The 20072-nt window shown below is 32.0% G+C and overlaps 1 protein-coding gene across 3 annotated transcripts in view; it reads right to left on the bottom strand.

Annotated features, from left to right (window-relative positions):
• Window positions 1–18679, bottom strand: part of LOC143079785 (uncharacterized) — a 29874-nt gene extending 11195 nt beyond the window's left edge. For 2 of the 3 annotated variants that reach the window (XM_076255376.1, XM_076255377.1), the window contains exons 1-7: window positions 18451–18679; window positions 16118–16279; window positions 12768–12866; window positions 11808–12143; window positions 7286–7331; window positions 4049–4155; window positions 2214–2237 (exon numbers count right to left, since the gene is read on the bottom strand). In XM_076255376.1, coding sequence (XP_076111491.1) covers window positions 2214–2237; window positions 4049–4155; window positions 7286–7331; window positions 11808–12143; window positions 12768–12831 — 577 coding nt within the window. In that variant the 5' untranslated portion in view covers window positions 12832–12866; window positions 16118–16279; window positions 18451–18679. The remainder of the gene's footprint in view (window positions 1–2213; window positions 2238–4048; window positions 4156–7285; window positions 7332–11807; window positions 12144–12767; window positions 12867–16117; window positions 16280–18450) is intronic. The other variant, XM_076255378.1, reaches the window with a different exon arrangement.
• Window positions 18680–20072: the final 1393 nt, after the last annotated feature.

Raw genomic sequence — 20072 nt, 5'->3', positions numbered from 1 at the left:
GAACTCAGTTACATTTCTACAAGTGCAAACGCTACCACCAACATCAGCTGCAGCAGAACAACACTGTAAGAGAGTGTTCTACCAAATAATAGAGTGGACAGAAGAAACAAATCTTAATCCTTTGGACTGGGGTTGGTCAATCACAAATGACAGATTGACACCTATAAAAACTACCCTTCCAGCAGCTCCGGATAAACTGTTAAACATAATAAGATGCAAGTGTAAAACAAATTGTGACACACGTAGGTGTACATGTCGAAAGCACGGTCTAGAGTGCACAATCGCCTGTTCTGAGTGCAAAGGACATTTATGTACTAACGCAGAAAAGATAGTATTTGAAGAAGACCAAAACGAATAAAACTATAATTGATATCAAAGTTCGTTTTTATTACATTATTATATTGCTCAAAAGACAAGATTGTTCAACATCTGTTATACTTGGTATTTTTTAACTAAAAGTGTTCAATTTTAAACCCCAACAATTACAATTTCTGAACGAATTTGATGTTATCATTTTTTTTAAACGTAGAAGACTCTATTCTACAAATTGTACGAGACACATGTAAAAAATTATGTCAGATTAAAAGAGAATTTTTAAAAAATCCAGTTTTCAGCGATTTTTCACCAAAAAAGTCTCAATTACCCCAAAATTACAATTTTCTTAACGAAATTGATGTTTATCGTTCTTTGTATCATAGAAAACTCTATTCTGCAAATTTTACGAGACTTGTGTTCAAAAATTATGTCAGATAAGAAAAAAAATAATATTTTCCGGTTTTCAGCGATTTTTCATCAAAAAGCCAATATTTACCCTAAAATTACAATTTTCCCATGGTCTGACACTTGCCGATTTTTTCTATGTCAAAGATATGGGGTGATACTGCCTTGTAAGCATAAAATAGTTTCTGTTGCAATTACTTTGAGGTCGGGTAAATTTTGAGCTAGAATGACTGGACTAATATATCTTTGAGTAATGTTTTGGCTCATTTTTGTGACTCATCTTTATGAGTAGTTATCAAACAAATACTATTTTACTTCACTTTATAAAATAACCCCCTTGGCAAATCCAAATTACTCGTGGATAGGCCTACATGTTTTGTTTAAAAAAACAAAATGCATGAAGTTAAGGTAAGACTGACTGGTTAAAAGAAGCATTTCACAGAATGCTAAAAAAAACCATGATTTTGAATTTAACCGAATTTGACTCATCGCTTGCTTGATAAATGGAACTACAACAAGTGTTGTTACGAAGCATGCTAGTATAGGCTTACTGTTCCGTTAACCAGTTCGATTTTCATGCAAGTTAAATGTAACCAAGGCTTAATGTTGTTCTTTGCATTTACAGTCGGTATATGATTGCTTTTTTCTGGTCCCTTTGCTGTTTTGTTCGTTTCGATCGGTTTGTGTATTTATCTCTGGAACATCTTTCGAAAATGCACCCAAGGAAAATTTAAAATGATAATCATACTTAAGGGCATACGATACAGTTACAGAAGAGGTAATGACGTTGCTAACGTAAAATGTTATTTTCGGGACGTCAAACTGTAACATATCGGATAAAGATGCATTTTCGACTGATTTTTATCATTCAAACTGATTTAACTTTTAAACGAGTTCATTGACCCCTCTTTTTTAAAAAGACATTCGGTTTGATTACGTATGAAGATTATTTGTGCCAATTTTAATGATAAAGTCAATATCGCAAGTTTTTAAAATTTGATTAATATACAGCCAAAAATTTTCTACATCCATGAATATTTGATAAATATTAAATAATTCTAAACTTAAAATGTCATACATTTATAGGATACTTATATAAAAGAGAAATTTGATATAATTTAACAAAATAGCTTGTGTTTATCTTTTAAAACAAACAAGTTGTGCATTTTTGACGGAAAGAAAAATACGTCAATAAATCCGAAATTTGAGCAAATATCTGAAGTTTCGACCTCTTTTTACTCAAAAAGTAGCACATAAAGGTATATTTTTTATTACATGTTGATTTAAGCAGGTAAAAAATAGCCTATTTGCAAATTTCATTAAAATTTTAATATGGGATCAAAACTGTGTCGTATGCCATTAAGATCAACACAACACAAGGTTTTCAACATCGAATCGTTGATGAGAGTATGTGAAATAAATATTTCGATGAATTTAAATTAAGTCTGATTTTGTGTAACATGATCTTCCTTAAGCAGTGCACTAAGTTTTACCTTCTAATGTGACTTCATTTGTAGCTGAAATAAAAAAATTTGCTTTAAAATATTATTTATTATCATATGACTCTTACAGTGGGAGTATGAAAGTGATTTATATCTTTGATGGTTTCTTTTGTAAAGTTTTCATAAATATCCTGTCTTAAATGTAGGCGTGCGTTGACTGGCAATGTAATTTTATTCCCAAGGGAGATTGCTCCTTTTAAAATAGTTGATTGACACAAAGTTTCAAACAATTTCGAGATATTACAGATATAAGCTTTTGACATTAATTTTATGAAAAAATGTGGCAAGAACTGAACATGAGAGAGCGCATTGGTTGTCAAGCCCCCCCCCCCCCCCCCCCCCCCATATTCAAATTAAGACACTATCAAAATCTTGAGATTTATACAATTTAAGCAAACATAATAGACGCTGGTTCAATTTTAAAATTTCCAAACACTGCACAAAGACAAAGAGATATTAGGGATCAATTTTGATTGATGTGGGTCTTGCGTCATTGAAAATTGGAAATAAACAGAAACAGAGCATGTCGATATTTCACGATAAAACTAATGTTTGTTCGTATGGTTTAGTGATCAATTGGGTCTTCAAAAAATAATAATGCTCATCTAAGTGACTATACATCTTAAAAGAACACATGTCGTCGACATCTGGTTGATAATAATAATAATAATAATAATAATAATAATAATAATAATAATAATATACAACAACTGTCTTTTGGTGGGTAAATTGTGTGGTTTAATTGACTTTTGAAGAACTGATATTCACTGAGGCCACCGGACAAAGTGAATATCAGTTTTTCAAAAGTCAATTAAACCAAATATTTACTGAAACAGAAGACAATTGTTGTTTTATTCCATATTCCGAGAAAATGTAGTAATGGAAAATATTAACAATAAAAAACTGCGCCATGAGCAAATGATAAGATCTCCGTCTTGTATGAGAAGTGTTGTGCATTAATCATAAACAGTTTCTGACATACGGCGCAATATTTGAAAAAAAACTTTGTTTTACAAAAAAAAAACAATAACTCTAAAATAGAATTTTGAATCGTCACCAAAAAGTATACAAATCTTTTGATTAATATAATTAAGAAGTGTGTGAAGTTTAAATCAATATCCAGAAATGATTTTTGAGATACAGCGTGACATGTGAAAAATACACATCCCTGTTTTAGTTATAAAGTTCCGTAACTCAAAAAGTTTATATCCCATTTTCATTAAAAAGTATACAGATCGTTTGATCGTCATAAGAAACAACCATGTTAAGTCTTATGAAATTTGGATGAGCGGTTCTCAAATTACGGTGCTACATGTGGACGCCGGACAGACGGCCAGACAGACAGACGGACGGACGGACAGACAGACAGACGGACTAACGGACAGACAGAAAGACAGACATAGACAGACAGACAGACAGACAGACACCGGACATTTTTATACCATTATACGTCCCATCAAAATTTTGACGGGCGTATAAAAACCAATTGCACATCAAACGTTTTTTTAACCAAAATTATACACGTTAAAGCCCGCGACGTTTTGTGCGGTGAATATACTTTTTCCGCTGGTGAATATGCTTTTTTATTCAAAATCCCATTCAAATAGAAAAACCTACTAAAGTTTAAGCAATATGGAATAATTATTATTATTATCATTATTATTATTACAATCATACTTATAAATGAAACAACGTAATATTTGTGTCCTAAAGTAATCCCTAAGGCTTCTAAGTGTGAGTAACCTCTGAAATTTTCTCAATTGCATTGTGATTCATTCTTATTGAACATTATTTCCTTCGTATATTAAAATAAACTCAATACATACAAGCTTGCTTATATCCATTCTTGTATCTCTTAATGACTATTACTGCTATAATAGTAATTCCTGCTACAATGATTACTGCTACAATGATTACTGCAATGATTACAACACTGAAAAAAATAGATAGCTTATATTTTTTCTGTCCGACTGTTATAATCTGTTACCTTGGTTTCCATCCGTGATATCGGAATATTAATCTTTGATCTCGTAATAATAATCCATTATCTCGATTTCTGAATCCATAGTCTCGAATTGATAATCCGTTATCTCTGTTTCAAAATCCGTGGTCTCGGTTTGTCAAACCCTCATCTCGGATTAATTATCCGTCATCTCGGTTTAATAATCCGTTATCACGGTTTCCCATTCTGACATCTCGGATCCCTAATTCGTTATTTCGGTTTGTAAATAGGGCCGAAAATATTTTTTTTTGTCTTTAAAGTGACAAAATATTGCTGAAAATAAGACATAAGTATGAGTTACTTGTTGCAACTATGATGGCAGTACCACTTTGAATAAAGTTTGAAACATAGATCATCCATGTTTTGTGTAAAGATAACATAAAAATAAAATTGAGAATGGAAATGGGGAATGTGTCAAAGAGACAACAACCCGACCAAATAAAAAACAACAGCAGAGGGTCACCAACAGGTCTTCAATGTAGCAGTTGTCCATAAACCTCATTTTCACAGTTCAGTGACTTTGTTTTTATGTGATAACGTCATGTTCTTGGAAGTTGCTTGAGGTATTTTACCTGGGCATTCTCATCCCATATAGAATTTACTGACACCATATATACCGTATTAGGTCAGTAGCACACTATGTAACTAATAAAATTCATTTGCTATGGAATCTTCTACAGAAATGTCAATGGAGATAAACAGTTGATGTCTCTTTGACACATTCCCCATTTCCATTCTCAATTTAATATTGAAATTGACATGTGTGACCAAACATTGTGGTAATACACATGATATTTTGTCAAAACTCAGTTTGAGAAAAGATAATTCCAAAACTAACAATGTTTAATCACATTTACTAATTGTGTAATTTAGAGGCAACAGTAGTTGACCGATGTTCAAATCTAAAATATCTATATGTACATTAAGAAGACACACCAAGGTAAAGGAAAAATGAGGGACTGCAGCCTAAACTTCAAAAGGGAGCGAGACCAGGTGAAAGGGTTAAAATCGGTGCATCACCGGCCATCTAAAACGCAGTTAAAATTTCAATATCAGGAGTAAGACACAATCGGCAATTTTACAGAACCGCCATTCAATGCTAACCAGTTGAACGACAACATTTCTTCCTATGTGACGTATAAATTTTCTGACGCAAGACACGCGAAGCATTGAATGTGTTTTAAAGATAGATGCGTCTGTGCTTATTTTGTAAAATTGTTTGTTTTAAGATGGAAACACAGTGATGACTGCTGTACCTATATTTTGACTATTATATATTAATGTCTGTTTTGTTCACACCTAGTTGTAAATAAAACGGAATTTGATGACTGTTGTAAAAGTGAGAGGTTTAGCGCTATAAAACCAGGTTCAATCCACCATATTCTACATTTGAAAATGCCTGTACCAAGTCACTTGATTAATCCGCTTCTTGATAAACGATCAAACATACAAAAAAAATATGGCTTTAATATTCAATGGCTGTGCTTCTGAAATACTGAACATCCGAAGAAAATTATTTGAAAAAGTTTTTATATGTATACATGTACGTTTCGATTTAAGAAATAAAAGGAGCAAAAACAGTGGCATAACTTTTCCTTTTAGATACGAGATTCAAGTTATTGATTTTCAGTATTAAGTACAGGTATTATTATAAGGCAGACTGGCAGACTGGAGGTGTTACATGGTTGGAACAAAAATAATGCTACCAAAGTTTTGGAATGTTATGTTAAAAAACAGATTAGTATTGTTTTGGGAATATCTGTAACATAGGAGATGTATAGAACCAATGCATTACGAAAAGAATATGTATCTTAATATAATTGATTCGAGTACATTTTTTATTCGAAAGTGTTTTTCGCTCATCGTTAAATCGACCATTTTCCAAATTTAAAATTATAAAGGTGAAAACGAAGAAAATGTGCATACAATACTCAACATGAACCTGTTTCACCTTTTCTACATCATGGTATAAAATGTACACTGTGTTAATGGTGTTTTTTTGGAAGAAAAATCATACTCTAATATCAAAAACGTTTTTAATATTTTGTGTTTGATTTTGATATTTAAGAAACCAGCGAAATGGTTGAATTCTGCGAGTTTAGGACAACAAATTCAAATATCAAAAGTAATAAAAGAATTATACGATTTGAATGAAATTGGGGACGAAGTTCATTACATAATGTAATACATGGAATTTTCCAACTTTCGAATTTTATTCATTCAAGAAACTTTTTCAGAACGAACAGATACACGTAAATTTGAGAACTGATGATCTGAAAAAGAAGATCAGTACTATCGAAACTCTTTATAATTTATCAAAATTATTAATAATAAAGGGTTGTGTGATCTGGGCTGACATCATTCTCATATATGTAAATTTGTTACTCATATTGTATTCTCTATACCATTCCACTGTAAATGGTTTGTTGAGAAATAAAGATATATATAGACGACATATGGTCGGACCAGACAAAGGGGAGAAGTGCGCCATTAAAAGTGCTGTATATCATATTTGTTTTAGTATCTGGTTTTGAACATTAGCAAGGCCGTTGATTTCCTTGTTTGAATTAATTCTACATTTTTCCTTGTTCGTGCCTTTAATAGCCACCTATTCGGTTTAGGTATAGAAAAAGTCTGAGAAACTGGGACTCCAAAAAACGAGGGTGGTCTCAGGTACTCCGGAGGGTAGCCATCGCCGCTCCACATGTTGCAAACGTTGCTGGTTTTTTTAAATTTTAAATAGGGAATGTAGGGATACACCAAACTAAAAATGCGTTTATTTATATTTTTAGTATTCTGACTATCAAAAGCATTAACTATTGTATGTTGGTTTTTTTAACTTGCTATTTGTTTTTATTCTATTTGTTTTAATTGATTAGTGTTGTATTGTATATTTTTCTTTGCAACTTATTCTTTAATTTCGGAGAACGCTATTAAAATGGTTTTCCGTTTACTTAGATACACCGTATACCAAGCTGCGTGAAGAACAGTTAAGATATTGTTGATAATTTTCTAAAGTAAATACATTACTTATTGGTTTATGGTCTCAAAATATACTTACATTCCTCCAGTACTTAGTCCTGCTTTGGCTACAGCGGAATTATTAGCTGGAATAAATAATAGCTAGATATGACGTCATACTATCTATAAATGTAGTATAGCAATGTCAATGTATCATAAATCTAGGTATAGATAACCAAAAATTGGGCGAAGAAATAATCATATTCGCATGATCTCCAAATAGGGTGCAATTTTCTTCTGTGCATCGAGAGTTTGTGACACGATTTCAAGCTTTACTATGTTAATTTGTTCATCAATGTCCGACTCGAAATAGAATTTATTTATTAACTTACGATTTCGAAAATAATGACGATTATCAAAACCAGCAAAACAAAGCAAAATATTGTAAAATACCCGATAGACGATCATTGGCATACTTGTCATGGGACTCTTCCAAAACTTATAAATAAGTTTAAATACTGAGACACTGTTACAATCAATCAATTCAAGATGGGAATTTTTCCTATAACATTGTTAAAGTAATGGTTGGATTACATAGATATCTCTGTGAGTGAACTGGGAGAAACTTACGTTACCAACATCTAAAGACAGAGTTTTATTAATTGAAATATTTTAGTTAATGCAATTATGTTCCCATGCAATAGAAAAGAAATTTAAAAACAAATTGTATACAAGGTATTATAGTGCAATAACTAAAAAAATGTTTTAGAACACAAAAAAGCACTGTAGCGAAAAAATTGAGCTAGAATATGAAAAAGATATGAATAACGAAAATATTGTGATAAAGTTAACTTTGTTCTGAAGAAATTGATAGGATGCTTGTGACTGTTAAATGGCGCATGCTTTTATAAAATTCCACATATTTCATATATATTCATTATAATAATACTAGGGTAAGCATCATGAGACTAAATCGAAATTGACATGGAGAAAGATCATTGCCGTAGCAAACATGGGATAAGAGTCGAAGATCAAAGTTCTGCTTTACAACAGATCACAGATGGATGATTCTAAAGGGTTTGTGTACGTGTTCTTTATATTGAGGAGAGCTGGACGTTCTTTCAGCATATGAGTTTTGGCTGTCTCATTGGTATTCAAACCACATCTTTATTGTTTACTGACACATTAACACCAGTTATGATTGAATGTGGTGATAGCAATTCAGAATTTCTTTTATTACTGTTATTTCCCCGAAAGATGAAATTCTCAGAAATTGAGTAAATATTCTGACATAAATTGTTTCTTTTATTGCAAATGGGGAGACTACAAGTCGACGAGAAGATCCACACGCGTTAATTTTATATAAAAATGTCCTTTGAAGATATAAGCAAGTACAAAGCTAGCATTGCTAACTCGTTGTCAGTGGTCTGCACATTTATTAAAGAGAAACACGATTATTTCAAGGGTTCAAAATATTAGTATGCATTGAAGGACAAACAAACAGATAATATATTTTCTTTTTTATTCCTGTATAAATGTGTTACAATAAATAATGGTACACCATACGGAACAGAAGTTTAAAATATAATCTATTTCATCTAACAGTGGCATTGATTTTTGCCCAGTTGACCCCACATAAAAAGTAGTCCTTCCCCTTTCTACTATCTTCCATCTGTATAATGTTCTTTCCAATCTAGCAAGAAAAATTCCATGCTGTATATTAATCAACAACACCCAACTTGATGATAAAAATTTAATCTGCATGTGCATTTTCTGAACTAGATTACATAAGGAACATTCAGTTAAAAATTTGATAAGATTTGACCTTGTAGTTTAAGAGGAGAATATTTTTTTATAAGTGAACGACTATGGACGCGAAGAGATGGACAAATCTCAAATGGACTTTTAGTCGACATCCTGGAAAGATCATTGTTAAAGTAGATTTCTTGTAGAAGACTTGTTATAATCTGCATCCGAAATAATGTTTTTTTATTTAGTGGGTTATTATTATGAATATATATATGTGTGAGACAGTAAAATTTAGATTTTTTAAGTTATTTTGTTACTTTTTGTCTTTGAAATTAAACGGATGTTGCTTCAAATTAGTGCATGAACAAATCAACCAACAGATTCGCACAGTCAATTAGATGCAATTCAAATACAGAGGATCAAAAATTATATTTTAACCCACAAAAAATTTGCATTATCAATTACTTCTTTTGACTTATTGTCTTCTGGATAGAGACACAAATTGTTACTAACAACGAATGTCTCGAGCGATGGCAAGAGTTGTCATTTTAAATTATTAAAACAACCCATTGAATAAGAAGAATAATAAAAAGTCGAACGTTTCGATAATGCTGAGCAACATTCTATTGAATGTAATAGTTAAAAACGTCAAGAAAATATTTTTTAATTTTAAATATCAGCAGTGTTTGTAAAGTACACGATCTTTCAAGGATTAGTTTGACTATAGGAATAATCTTAAGAATTATTAAATGGGTTTTAGTGTTACATCCACATAAACTCATCATAGATACCAGTATTCAACTTGTATACGATAGACGTGCGTTTCATACACAAAGGGCTCATCAGTGACGCTCGAATAAAAAAAAGTTAAGAATGCTAGATTATGTATGAAGTTGATGAGCATTGACGACACAAAATGCCTAAAAAAAATCCAATATAAGGACAGATTAATAATATTGTCTTCGCGGTGACTATACATAAGAGAAAAGGACTTATACGTTTTTATATTTCGGAACGAATGTAGTTGCATATATAGTTGAACTATCTCGTGTTCGAATTTTAAAGACATTGCAAACAGTATCATTCAATTACACAAGTTTATCTATTACGGGCCGTGTCCGATGAAATAAATATCCTATTTGAGTACCATTATATAGGTACTACTGCTAACTACCTGACAGATCTTACGAGTACAATATGCCAAATAAGTTTTTGCATTATTTATATTAACATGATAAAGAACGTTTTCAGAATATTAATTGCCTAAATAAATTTAATCTATTTTTTTCATATTCACCAGGGAAAAGTTTCAATGAACAGGTTTGTTAGTTTTGTTTATGCCCTTTTGAGTTCAATGCTACTAACTATGTAATGTAATCGGCTTCATTAACGCCTTGATTCCAGAAATTAGATGAATTTGATATCATACTTTTGACATTTGTATATTTGCATACAAACAATGCTTTTGACGCTTTATCATTTGAAACAACAGCCCCTCAATTTATCGACCTTTTATGTTTATATATCCCGTTTTCCCCCCTCCTATGTTAGAAAAAAAATACTGTCAGTCTTATGCGTACAAAAAATACCTGGAACAAAAGTTGCTCAATGATAAATTTCAAAACATCTCTTTGAAAATTTTACGAACACCATCATAGCGGTTGACAGTTGCATAACATCTGTGTCATTGATGTCTTCCGATATTTATCATTTGTGATAGACTGAAATCTCCTCACCCTTTTTACCATCTAATAACTTAATATCGAATACAACTAATCATAGGAGTTTTAGTTGTCATGTCAACCATTAAGATGGGACTTGTAGAGATGGAACTTCTTAGAAGTGTGAAGATCTTAGTTCATCTTAATCTTTGTCGGGTTTGTGTAAATCAAATTTTTTAATGAATATTTTTCTCTGCAGTATTTTGCACATTGATGTTTTTCTATCCTTTCATTTGTTTTGGTCTATGTGATGTTTTTACTTTTTAGTTTTGGGGATTGTTTTCCTTTCCCTGTAGCTTATTTTTATATATATTTTAGACAAAAAAAAAAGTGGAAAACAACCAAATTTTGACAAGTTTTGAATGAAACAATCACAACAAATTCATCACAGATGACCGTGCTTTGAAATAAACGTCAAATGATCAATCGCAGAAAAATGCAATGACAGCCTTGCTTGAAGATCACTGCTTCGGACCGATTATACTTGAGTTTCAATGGGACGTAGAAAAAAACGTGCATTGAAATACAAATCAACTTAAACAAAACTATACTAAACACTTGTGTGTCTTACTCAAAAGTTGTATATGTTTATTTGTCATCCTATGAGTATGGCCAAAATCAGTTTCTTGAATGATGAGTATATATTTGAAATAGTATGAATTCTGAAATGTATTATTATAAAAAAAATCCTGTTATAATTTTCAATGCAATACATTAGCCTATTTTATAAGACGTAAGCAATACAGATTCTTCGATACCTTTAAGTTAATAAATACCAAATCACCTAAAAGATGCAACTTACATATTATTAGTAATTACAGAAAAGACAACTATACTAACGGTTGATAATTTGTCACCAACACATCAAATTCTCAGGATCTTGGTATTCGATTCCTAATTTGTATTCCTAATATATTTGAATATGTTACAATTTATAAAATAAACAATGAGCCAAGGCTCCGTGTTGAAGGCCGTACATTGACCTATAATGGTTTACTTTTACAAAGTGTTATCTGGATGGAGAGTTGTCTCATTGGCACTCACACCACATCTTCCTATATCAATGTATCATTAATCTATTTCATTGGCATACGAGGTTAAAATTGTGTATGTCAAAGACACCAATATTTACCCAAAAAAAATTATTTATACCTTCTGCATACTTACTGCGGTTGAAGGCTTCTTCTTTAAGCAATAGTTTTTTTGCGCCCGTTTTACCTCCATATGTACATGAATAATTTCGATTCAGGTCAGTTTCGTTAAGTCTTGAAATGACAAGAGTGAAGCCGTCTTGTCTCTTCTTTCCTGAGTATTTCTCATTCCTGAAACCTGTAACATCTATTATAAGGGTTCTAAAGTCTATACTATCATAATTCCATTGTACCCATCCAGAATCTTTAATACAACAGTTATCCACTTTACAGAAAAGTGTCAGATTTTGTCCATAATCTGTAACGCCACCATTCTCTACTATCCACTCCACCTGAGCTAATAAAAACTGTATATTTTAGGCCATTTTACTCTATTTTTTATTTTCTTTGTCCATCCTTCTTTACTCGAAATTTTAACACTCTTTTCTCTTTCGTTATTTTTTTTGCCTATTTTTGTCTATTCTTTCTTTGTTGGTCCTTTGTTCTGTTTTTTTTTCTTATCATCTCTATTCTGAAAACTTCGCCCAGTACTCCCTGTTGTAGTCCATGATTTAGATTGAAGCAACTTTTACCACTTCTAATTATCTAGCTATGTTTGTTACTCAAGATAATGTCATACGTTAAACGTTCATAGTATAAGTCAACCAATTAAGGATAGTGTGATGTCTGTATTAAATCTATGGATTCGTTGTTGGGGTCGTTGGGAAAACAATCATTTTAAGCCCATACTCTGTTATAACCTACTTGTGGTTTGCTCTTAACAAACGGTTTGGAAAACCAACTAGTACCGGACAGTAAACATTATAAGATGTGCTCTGAATGAGGAAATTGTAGCATTCGTTCAGCAAATAACATGAATTATAGATTGGAGAAGATTCAATATCAAAGTTTACCAAGTATTTCATGATCTAAGTTAGTCTCTTACCGCTACAGATTATCTTCACTAAGCTACTAAAAATACCTTGTGTTGTCCAAAATGTTAACAGGAAGAGCAACAATGGAACCACTGTGCAAGTATGATGCATCTCTGCACATAGGGACAATCGGCAAAAGCCTCAACCTAAAACAGCAAAAACGTAGTTTTATATGGTAGAACTGTCACTAAATTTTAATTCGTTTATGCACTTTAACATTAAATAAGTTTGATATTTTTAAAGGCTCCGTTTTCTAAGCAGTTCAAACTCTCACAAAACTGAATTCTTTAAAATACTAAAGGGACAAAACTTGCTATAAAAAGAGAATTAACGAGGCTATCAAACATCTGCATACCACAAATATGTTGATTCTTCTTAAATACCTATTTTAATCGTCACTTCCCTTTTTTTTAGTAGTCTGCAAATCTTATCACTGACTATATGAAACACCAAAAAAATATATAATACCAGCGTGTTCACAAATGTAAAATAAAGATAACAATGCAGCGGCAACCCAAACTGTTGGTTTCAAGCATTCTATGTCCGATGATAAAATAACTGGATGCTTTGTTGGTTTTTCTGATTGAATTGTCTTACAGAAGTCATTTTGGGGACCTTATAGCTTTGTTCGTTGTGATTCATGTCACCATGTTGACGACTGTACTTTGACCTATAAATGTTAACTTTTGTGACTTGAATGGAGAGTTGTCTTATTGGCACTCATACTACATCTTCTTATTTCTTTGGATGCTTAATACCTTTTTTCGTGTGAATTTCTCCATTGTTTTATTAGATATAGGATAACTATATTTTGTATACGGATTCCTTCCAACGTCCCCAATTCCGTCAACCAAGGTTTACCTGACCTCGACCTAATTGCATTGATCAACATTTAATTCTTACTCTTTTATTTTATTTTATTTAAGCCCATACTCTGTTATAACCTACTTGTGGTCCAAAATTCCTAAAAGTGTTGCCAAATACAGCTAAGGTAATCTATGCCTGAGGTAGCACAGAATCAAAATAAAATGTTCGCATGATCTTCAGATTCTGTTTTTTGGGCTTCAGCTTTGTAACTGTAGCTTTATAAACTCATATATATTCAATATGAATTTCTTAGTGCGTAAGTTAGGGGTGTAAGGAGTTTGTTGTAGTTTTTTTTTTTTAATTTTTAGGAGACCTTGCCAACATAACTCGAAAGTTCTTTGCGGAACATATTGTTTCACTTCTGTCCGTCCATCCGTCAGTCAGTCACTATTGATTGTAGATTGTTGTCAGGGTGGATTTATGCGGTTTCTGCTTGAAACTTTAATTCTCGCTCATTTTACCTCACAATAGTTCGAAATATATCTACATTGCACCCCTTTAGAAGAATATAAAATTTTACATCAAAAATTTGTCGCTATGCTCCGCTCGGCAAATATTAAAACTTTACGCCCCCCTTATCTAGAATCCTGGATCCGCCCCTGTGCTTAGTAATAAGATCGTACGTTTTGTCAATTAATGCAAAACGATCAAAGCTATTCTAGAGCTACCTAAGTTGAAAGTATTTGTATGCTTACAAGTAGCTGTATTTCGATTTCGCTCTTACATTTTAGACATGATTTATGCATTTGTAGACGCCGTGTTATCAAATATGAATTTATTATCATAACGATAATTGTAAAATACAACGATACTATTGGCATACTTTTACACTACCTGTAACTTCATGATACATTACACAGTCGAATTAGGCCGTGTTCACACCAAACTCCATGTATAGTAAACTTGTTTACAACTTGTTTAATGTACTGGCCATTGGTTTCACATTGAATTTGTTCACATCTATACACCTTGTTTAATTACCTGTACATAAGATTTGTTCACACTTATAAACTCTATGTCATTTAAATGTTCATTACGTAGAACCGAATGCAAAGTTTTCGGACATATTTTCTAGCAGTAAGGGAACGATCATTTGACTTCAAATCGGGGGAGGAGGGGGTGGGCGGTATTTCGAACCCCAATTGGATAAAAAAAATCTGGTCCTACAGATGATTAAAAAAAATCTGAATAAAGAGTTTCTCCATACAATATAGTGTTAAATGTTGAAAAAAAAAATTGATCACCATCATCGAAAAAAAACCCAACTGAATATTACGTTTGCGCGGGAAAATTTCTGACTTTCTGGATCAGATAAATAAACAAAATACCCCCCTTTTTAAAGTTAAGTGGTTGCTTTTTTAAGAAAGACATTTTGATGATTTGCAGTAGTTTAATGATACTAAAGATGTCTCGATTAAGCTTGAGAAAACGTAGGCTGCAGCAGTGTGTTTACAGACGAAGAAGAAGGATTGATATGTTAGGGATCACTACATTTCTATCTTTTCTGTTTGTTTCAAATGGTATTTCTTCTCCAAGGAGTATTTGGCAAAGGGAGGGGATAACGTTTTTTTTTGTTTAGTTTTAAGTGTTATTTTACGGATCCGAGATACTAGACAAACAATACATTTACCTCACACTTTTTAAGTAACGCATTTATAAGTGAATCGTTATTTGAGTTTAGTTTAAACATATTTATTTATAGTGGAATTGGGAAACAAGTTTTGCAACTTATATTAATCCTTTTCCACTTTGCGGGTGCGAGTGCTGCCTTGTAGCGGCATTAGCCTGCTCTTTTTCGAAATCTACAAGGGTGTCTTTAACGTGCAAGAGATATGACTCTCTCTTAACACGGGTCGGCCATTTATCGTCCCCTTCCGACGGACTATCATCGTTTCCTCGAGACCATACTCGCAAATGGTGTCAAGGGAGAGCCGAAAATTCAGTTCCTGAAATTTTCATCCCAGACGAGAATCGAACCAGGAACCTTTATGTTAGTAGTCCGATGCACTAACCACTACACCACGGCTCTCTTATTTAAGTGAAGACCAGTGGCAAATATTTCTGTGTAAGTCAAGTCGATTCGGCAAAAAACCTTAATTTTGAAATGAATTATGTGTCCGGCATGATGCTGCTTTGAGTCTTGATAAGGGCTTAATAAAGCTACATTAAGTTTGTTTTCAAAAAAAAATATCTATCAAGTTTAGACAAATATTTTTGTAAAGAACTTTTATTAATAACTGTTATAAATATCAATTTTATTCAAAAATCGTTTTTTCTCTAAATATGCACGGTGTAACTAATGTTTTAAATGCCTAGTTTTGTGTACACTTAGTCTACACAAGGCCTACATCGAGTATCGACTGCATGTAGACAAAACATGATCTACACTACATGTAAACATTGAGTTTTATCAATGGGAACGTAATTTTGTTTAGTTTACGTGTGAGTTACACTTACACAACACCGGGTTTAGGTCAATGTGAACACGGCCTTATATTTGAAAACATGTGTTATAATGTTAAACAATTACCTTTTTAAATGAATACACGTATGAGAAATCTCCTAGTTAGGCACTATACCGAATTGATTCATTTACTTCCAGTTGAAATATGCACAATTCCATCTTTTCAGGAAATCAAAATTGCGAGGTTCCTTCCCAACCAATGCTGCATCCGACTTTTATACATCGTGACTATTGACATGCATTAACAAATTAGTTCATTAGACAGTCGAATTACTCATGTTACTATGCTTATGTGTTAAAAAGTACTTGTTTTAAATGTATTGTAGTTTGGGCGAAACTACGTGTTAGTCCTTCTATCAAACTAATTCATTTACTTCCAGTTGAAATATATACAATTGCATCTTTTAATGACATTAATATTCCCTTGTTACTTCGATCTCTATCAATTTCTATCCGATTATTTATACACTGTCTCGTTTTTTTTTTTTTTTCGATTTAAAGATTGTTTACAAACTATTGTGGACAATATTGTGCATGCCCTCTTAGATTTATTAGAGACAGAATTTATTGGAAAATTAATATAAAAAGTAATATATAAATCATCTGAAATAACGTTAATAATTCGGTCCAAAATAAAAGCTAAAAATTAAAACGTTAGATAACGCTCAGTCTTTAGTTTTCTATGTTCTTTCTTGTGTGCTGTTATTTGTCTGTTTGTCTCTTTAATTTTTAACCATGTCGTTGTCAGTTTATTTTCCCGATTTATTAGTTTGACTGTTCCTCTGGTATTCGCCCCTCTTCTATACAAAGCCTCCGAAACCATTTCAGGTTTTTCTACAAATATTATCATAAGAACAATTTCACAGTTGACACAATGATTGATGAACTAGAAAATGTTTACTTTGAATAATAAATGTTCCGCCAGATTTCTGGAGCCAGAAGATTTAAAAGGGAGGCTCCGAAGGACCGTCGGATATATAAAAGTTGGACCGTTAGTAAAGATCTGAAAAATTCATTTGAAATACAATGTAATAAAGTGCCAAATCCCTTGTCTCTTTGTCCGTCTATGACTGTTACATTTGATCACTATCAGAAATTATTGTTTATTAGCAACAGTATCAACCCCGTGATGTCAAAAAAGGTCTGACTCCGTTTTTCAATGAACCCGACAAGTGTTTCTGGAACGAAAGCCGGGAACATATATTTTAAATAAAAAATAAAAAATACTAGATACTACATACCTTATCATAATAAATATCTTAAAAGAATTGTAACGCAATAAACATGGAACACAATAACAGAGAGATAGAAAAAAAAACACAGAAAAGATTAGCACATCCATATTACAATTATGAAGGATCAATTTTTATTTACCATATTTAATATATATTTACCATATATAATTTACTCTTCTCATTTCTTATATTTTCTAATAAATGACCATAATACCTCTGCTTGTTTTGAGGCGGATGCACAAAGAAGATATACAATTTTTTTGTATTCTTAGTATAGAAATTTAAATGTAACACTTTAGTTAATGGATGAGGTATAGTTTATTGGGACACATTCCGCTATTAATTCATATCTTAAACCTCCCAATGTTCCACATTCAAATGTTGATGAATGGAATAACAAAACATATGTAAAAGGTAACACAGGAAAAGCATCTTGATCTGTTACACAAGAATAAGTTTAACTCTGCCACAAATTACTTTGCCTGTCACAAGCTAGGAACCTCATCAGCCATTTTGATATATTAATGTTTTTTTTTTTTTTTTTAGTTTACGAATTTTACTGGTATAATGGTAAGTTTTTGATTCGCACACAACCTTATAAGTTTGATATATGTTGTATTGGCATCTGTTTGTTGTCGGAGACTGCAGATTTTGTTTAGTTTTTCAAGTCATTATGTTAAATAAAATCTGGCGAAAAACCATACATCTCAACTTTCTATACGTCTATTAAAAGCGGAACCATAATAAATTTCATTGGTTTCCGTCCTTAGATCTTTGGGTCGTTTAATTCTTTATTGTATTAGTCAAAGTGAGTCTCATTATATCTTTTCTTGAATATGTTGAATTATGCATTAAAAAGCATGATGTCATCAATAATTAACCAAAGATTTAAAGTTTTATCAAGTAATGCAAAACGATCGGGGGTATTCTAGGACAAGCAAAATTTATAGTATTTTTGTTATTTACAAGTAGCTGTATTTCCATTTCGCTCCTACACATGCTAAATTTAAACATAATACACAATGTAGACGCCATGTTACCGAATATGCATTTATTACATAATAATCATTGTGTGAAATGCAACGAGACTATTGACATAAAATAATGGTAACAACATGAAACTTTTCACAGTCGAACTACTGTGTTTATGTGTTAACAAATTACCTGTTTTAAATGAATTAACGTATGGAAAAACTAAGTGTGTGACCCACTATCAAATTATTCCATTTCCTTCCAGTTGAACTGCATCTTTTAATGACATCATTAATGCCATGTTACTTCCCCTTTACATCTGCATCCGACTATTGATTCAACGAGACTATTGACATATATTAACACATAATTAACAACATGATTCTTTACACAGTCGAATAATTGTGTTCATATGTTAGAAAATTACCTGTTGTAAATGAATTAATGTATTAGAAAGCTACGTGTTTGACCCTCTATCAAACTGATTCATTTACTTCCAGTTGAAATATACACAATTTCATCTTTAAATCACATCAATATTCCCATTTTTATACTTCCCCATCAATTCTGCATCTGATTATTTATACATTGAGACTATTGACATACATTTACAACATGATTCATTACACAGTCGAATTACTATGCTTTTGTGTTAAAAATACCTGTTTTAAATGAATTGTAGTTTGGGGGGAAACTACATGTTTGTCCCGCTATAAAACTTATTCATTTACTTCCAGTTGAAATATGTACTACTGCATCTTTAAATGAAATCCGTAATGGCATGTTACTTCCGTCCCCATCAGTTTCTATTCGACTATTTATACACTGTCTCATTTTTTTCGATTTGAAGATTGTTTACAAACTATTGCGGACACTATTGTGCATTCCCCTTTAGATTTATTAGAGACAGAAATTTATTGGAAATAAAAGTAGGATATAAATCTTCTGAAATAACGTTAATCATTCGTTAAAAAAAAGGCAAAAGTTAAAACGTTAGATAGCGCTCAGTCTTTAGTTTTCTACGTTTCTTTCTTAGTAAAGACATTTCAATGAAACAGTTTAGTTAATGGATGAGGTATAGGGTATTTGGACACGTTCCGCTTTTGATTTACCACTTAAACCTCCCCATGTTCCACATTAAAATGTTGATGAACGGAATAACAAAACATATGTAAAAGGTAACACAGGAAAAGCATCTAAATCTGTTACACCAGAATAACAGATAACAAGAAACCACAGGTTCATAAGATACAGTAACAATTTGATAAGAACTCTACATGTTTTTTACATGTCCAATGTATGCATAGTCATCGGGATGCTACAAAAATGTAGTGGCTGGTTTGAAAGTCTGCAGTTCTTTTTATTACAACATCTTATCATTTACATGTCCAAAACTATGACTTATCTTTCGATAATGATCATTCAATTTGTAACTTGATTTTACTCATATCTGTACCTCCATTGCTGTATTTCTATTTATTCATGTCAAACAGGACAGAAACAACGACCAGGATAAGGGCATGAATTAAAAAAAAAGAATACAGTCTCAACAATAAACTGGTGCCTTTATAAAATATGTCAAGTTATAAATCATCGTTAGTCTGAAAAAAAATGTGGAAAAATTTAAACCATCAAAGATTTGCAACAAAGTATCATCTATATTATAAGTATCTTATAATTGAAACACTAGAAAGGAAATGACAAATCACAGCTATCAAATGTTACGATAAAGTAAATTCATTTAAATAATAAGCATAACTGTACATAAGACTGCTCACAGCTACTGATAATTAGTTCAAAGTGCTTAACTTATA

Source organism: Mytilus galloprovincialis, chromosome 6 (assembly GCF_965363235.1).
Source record: "Mytilus galloprovincialis chromosome 6, xbMytGall1.hap1.1, whole genome shotgun sequence".
In the NCBI taxonomy this organism is placed as follows: domain Eukaryota; kingdom Metazoa; phylum Mollusca; class Bivalvia; order Mytilida; family Mytilidae; genus Mytilus; species Mytilus galloprovincialis.
Note: the sequence above shows the minus strand (reverse complement) of the source record. Positions and strands in the feature narration are given on the sequence as shown.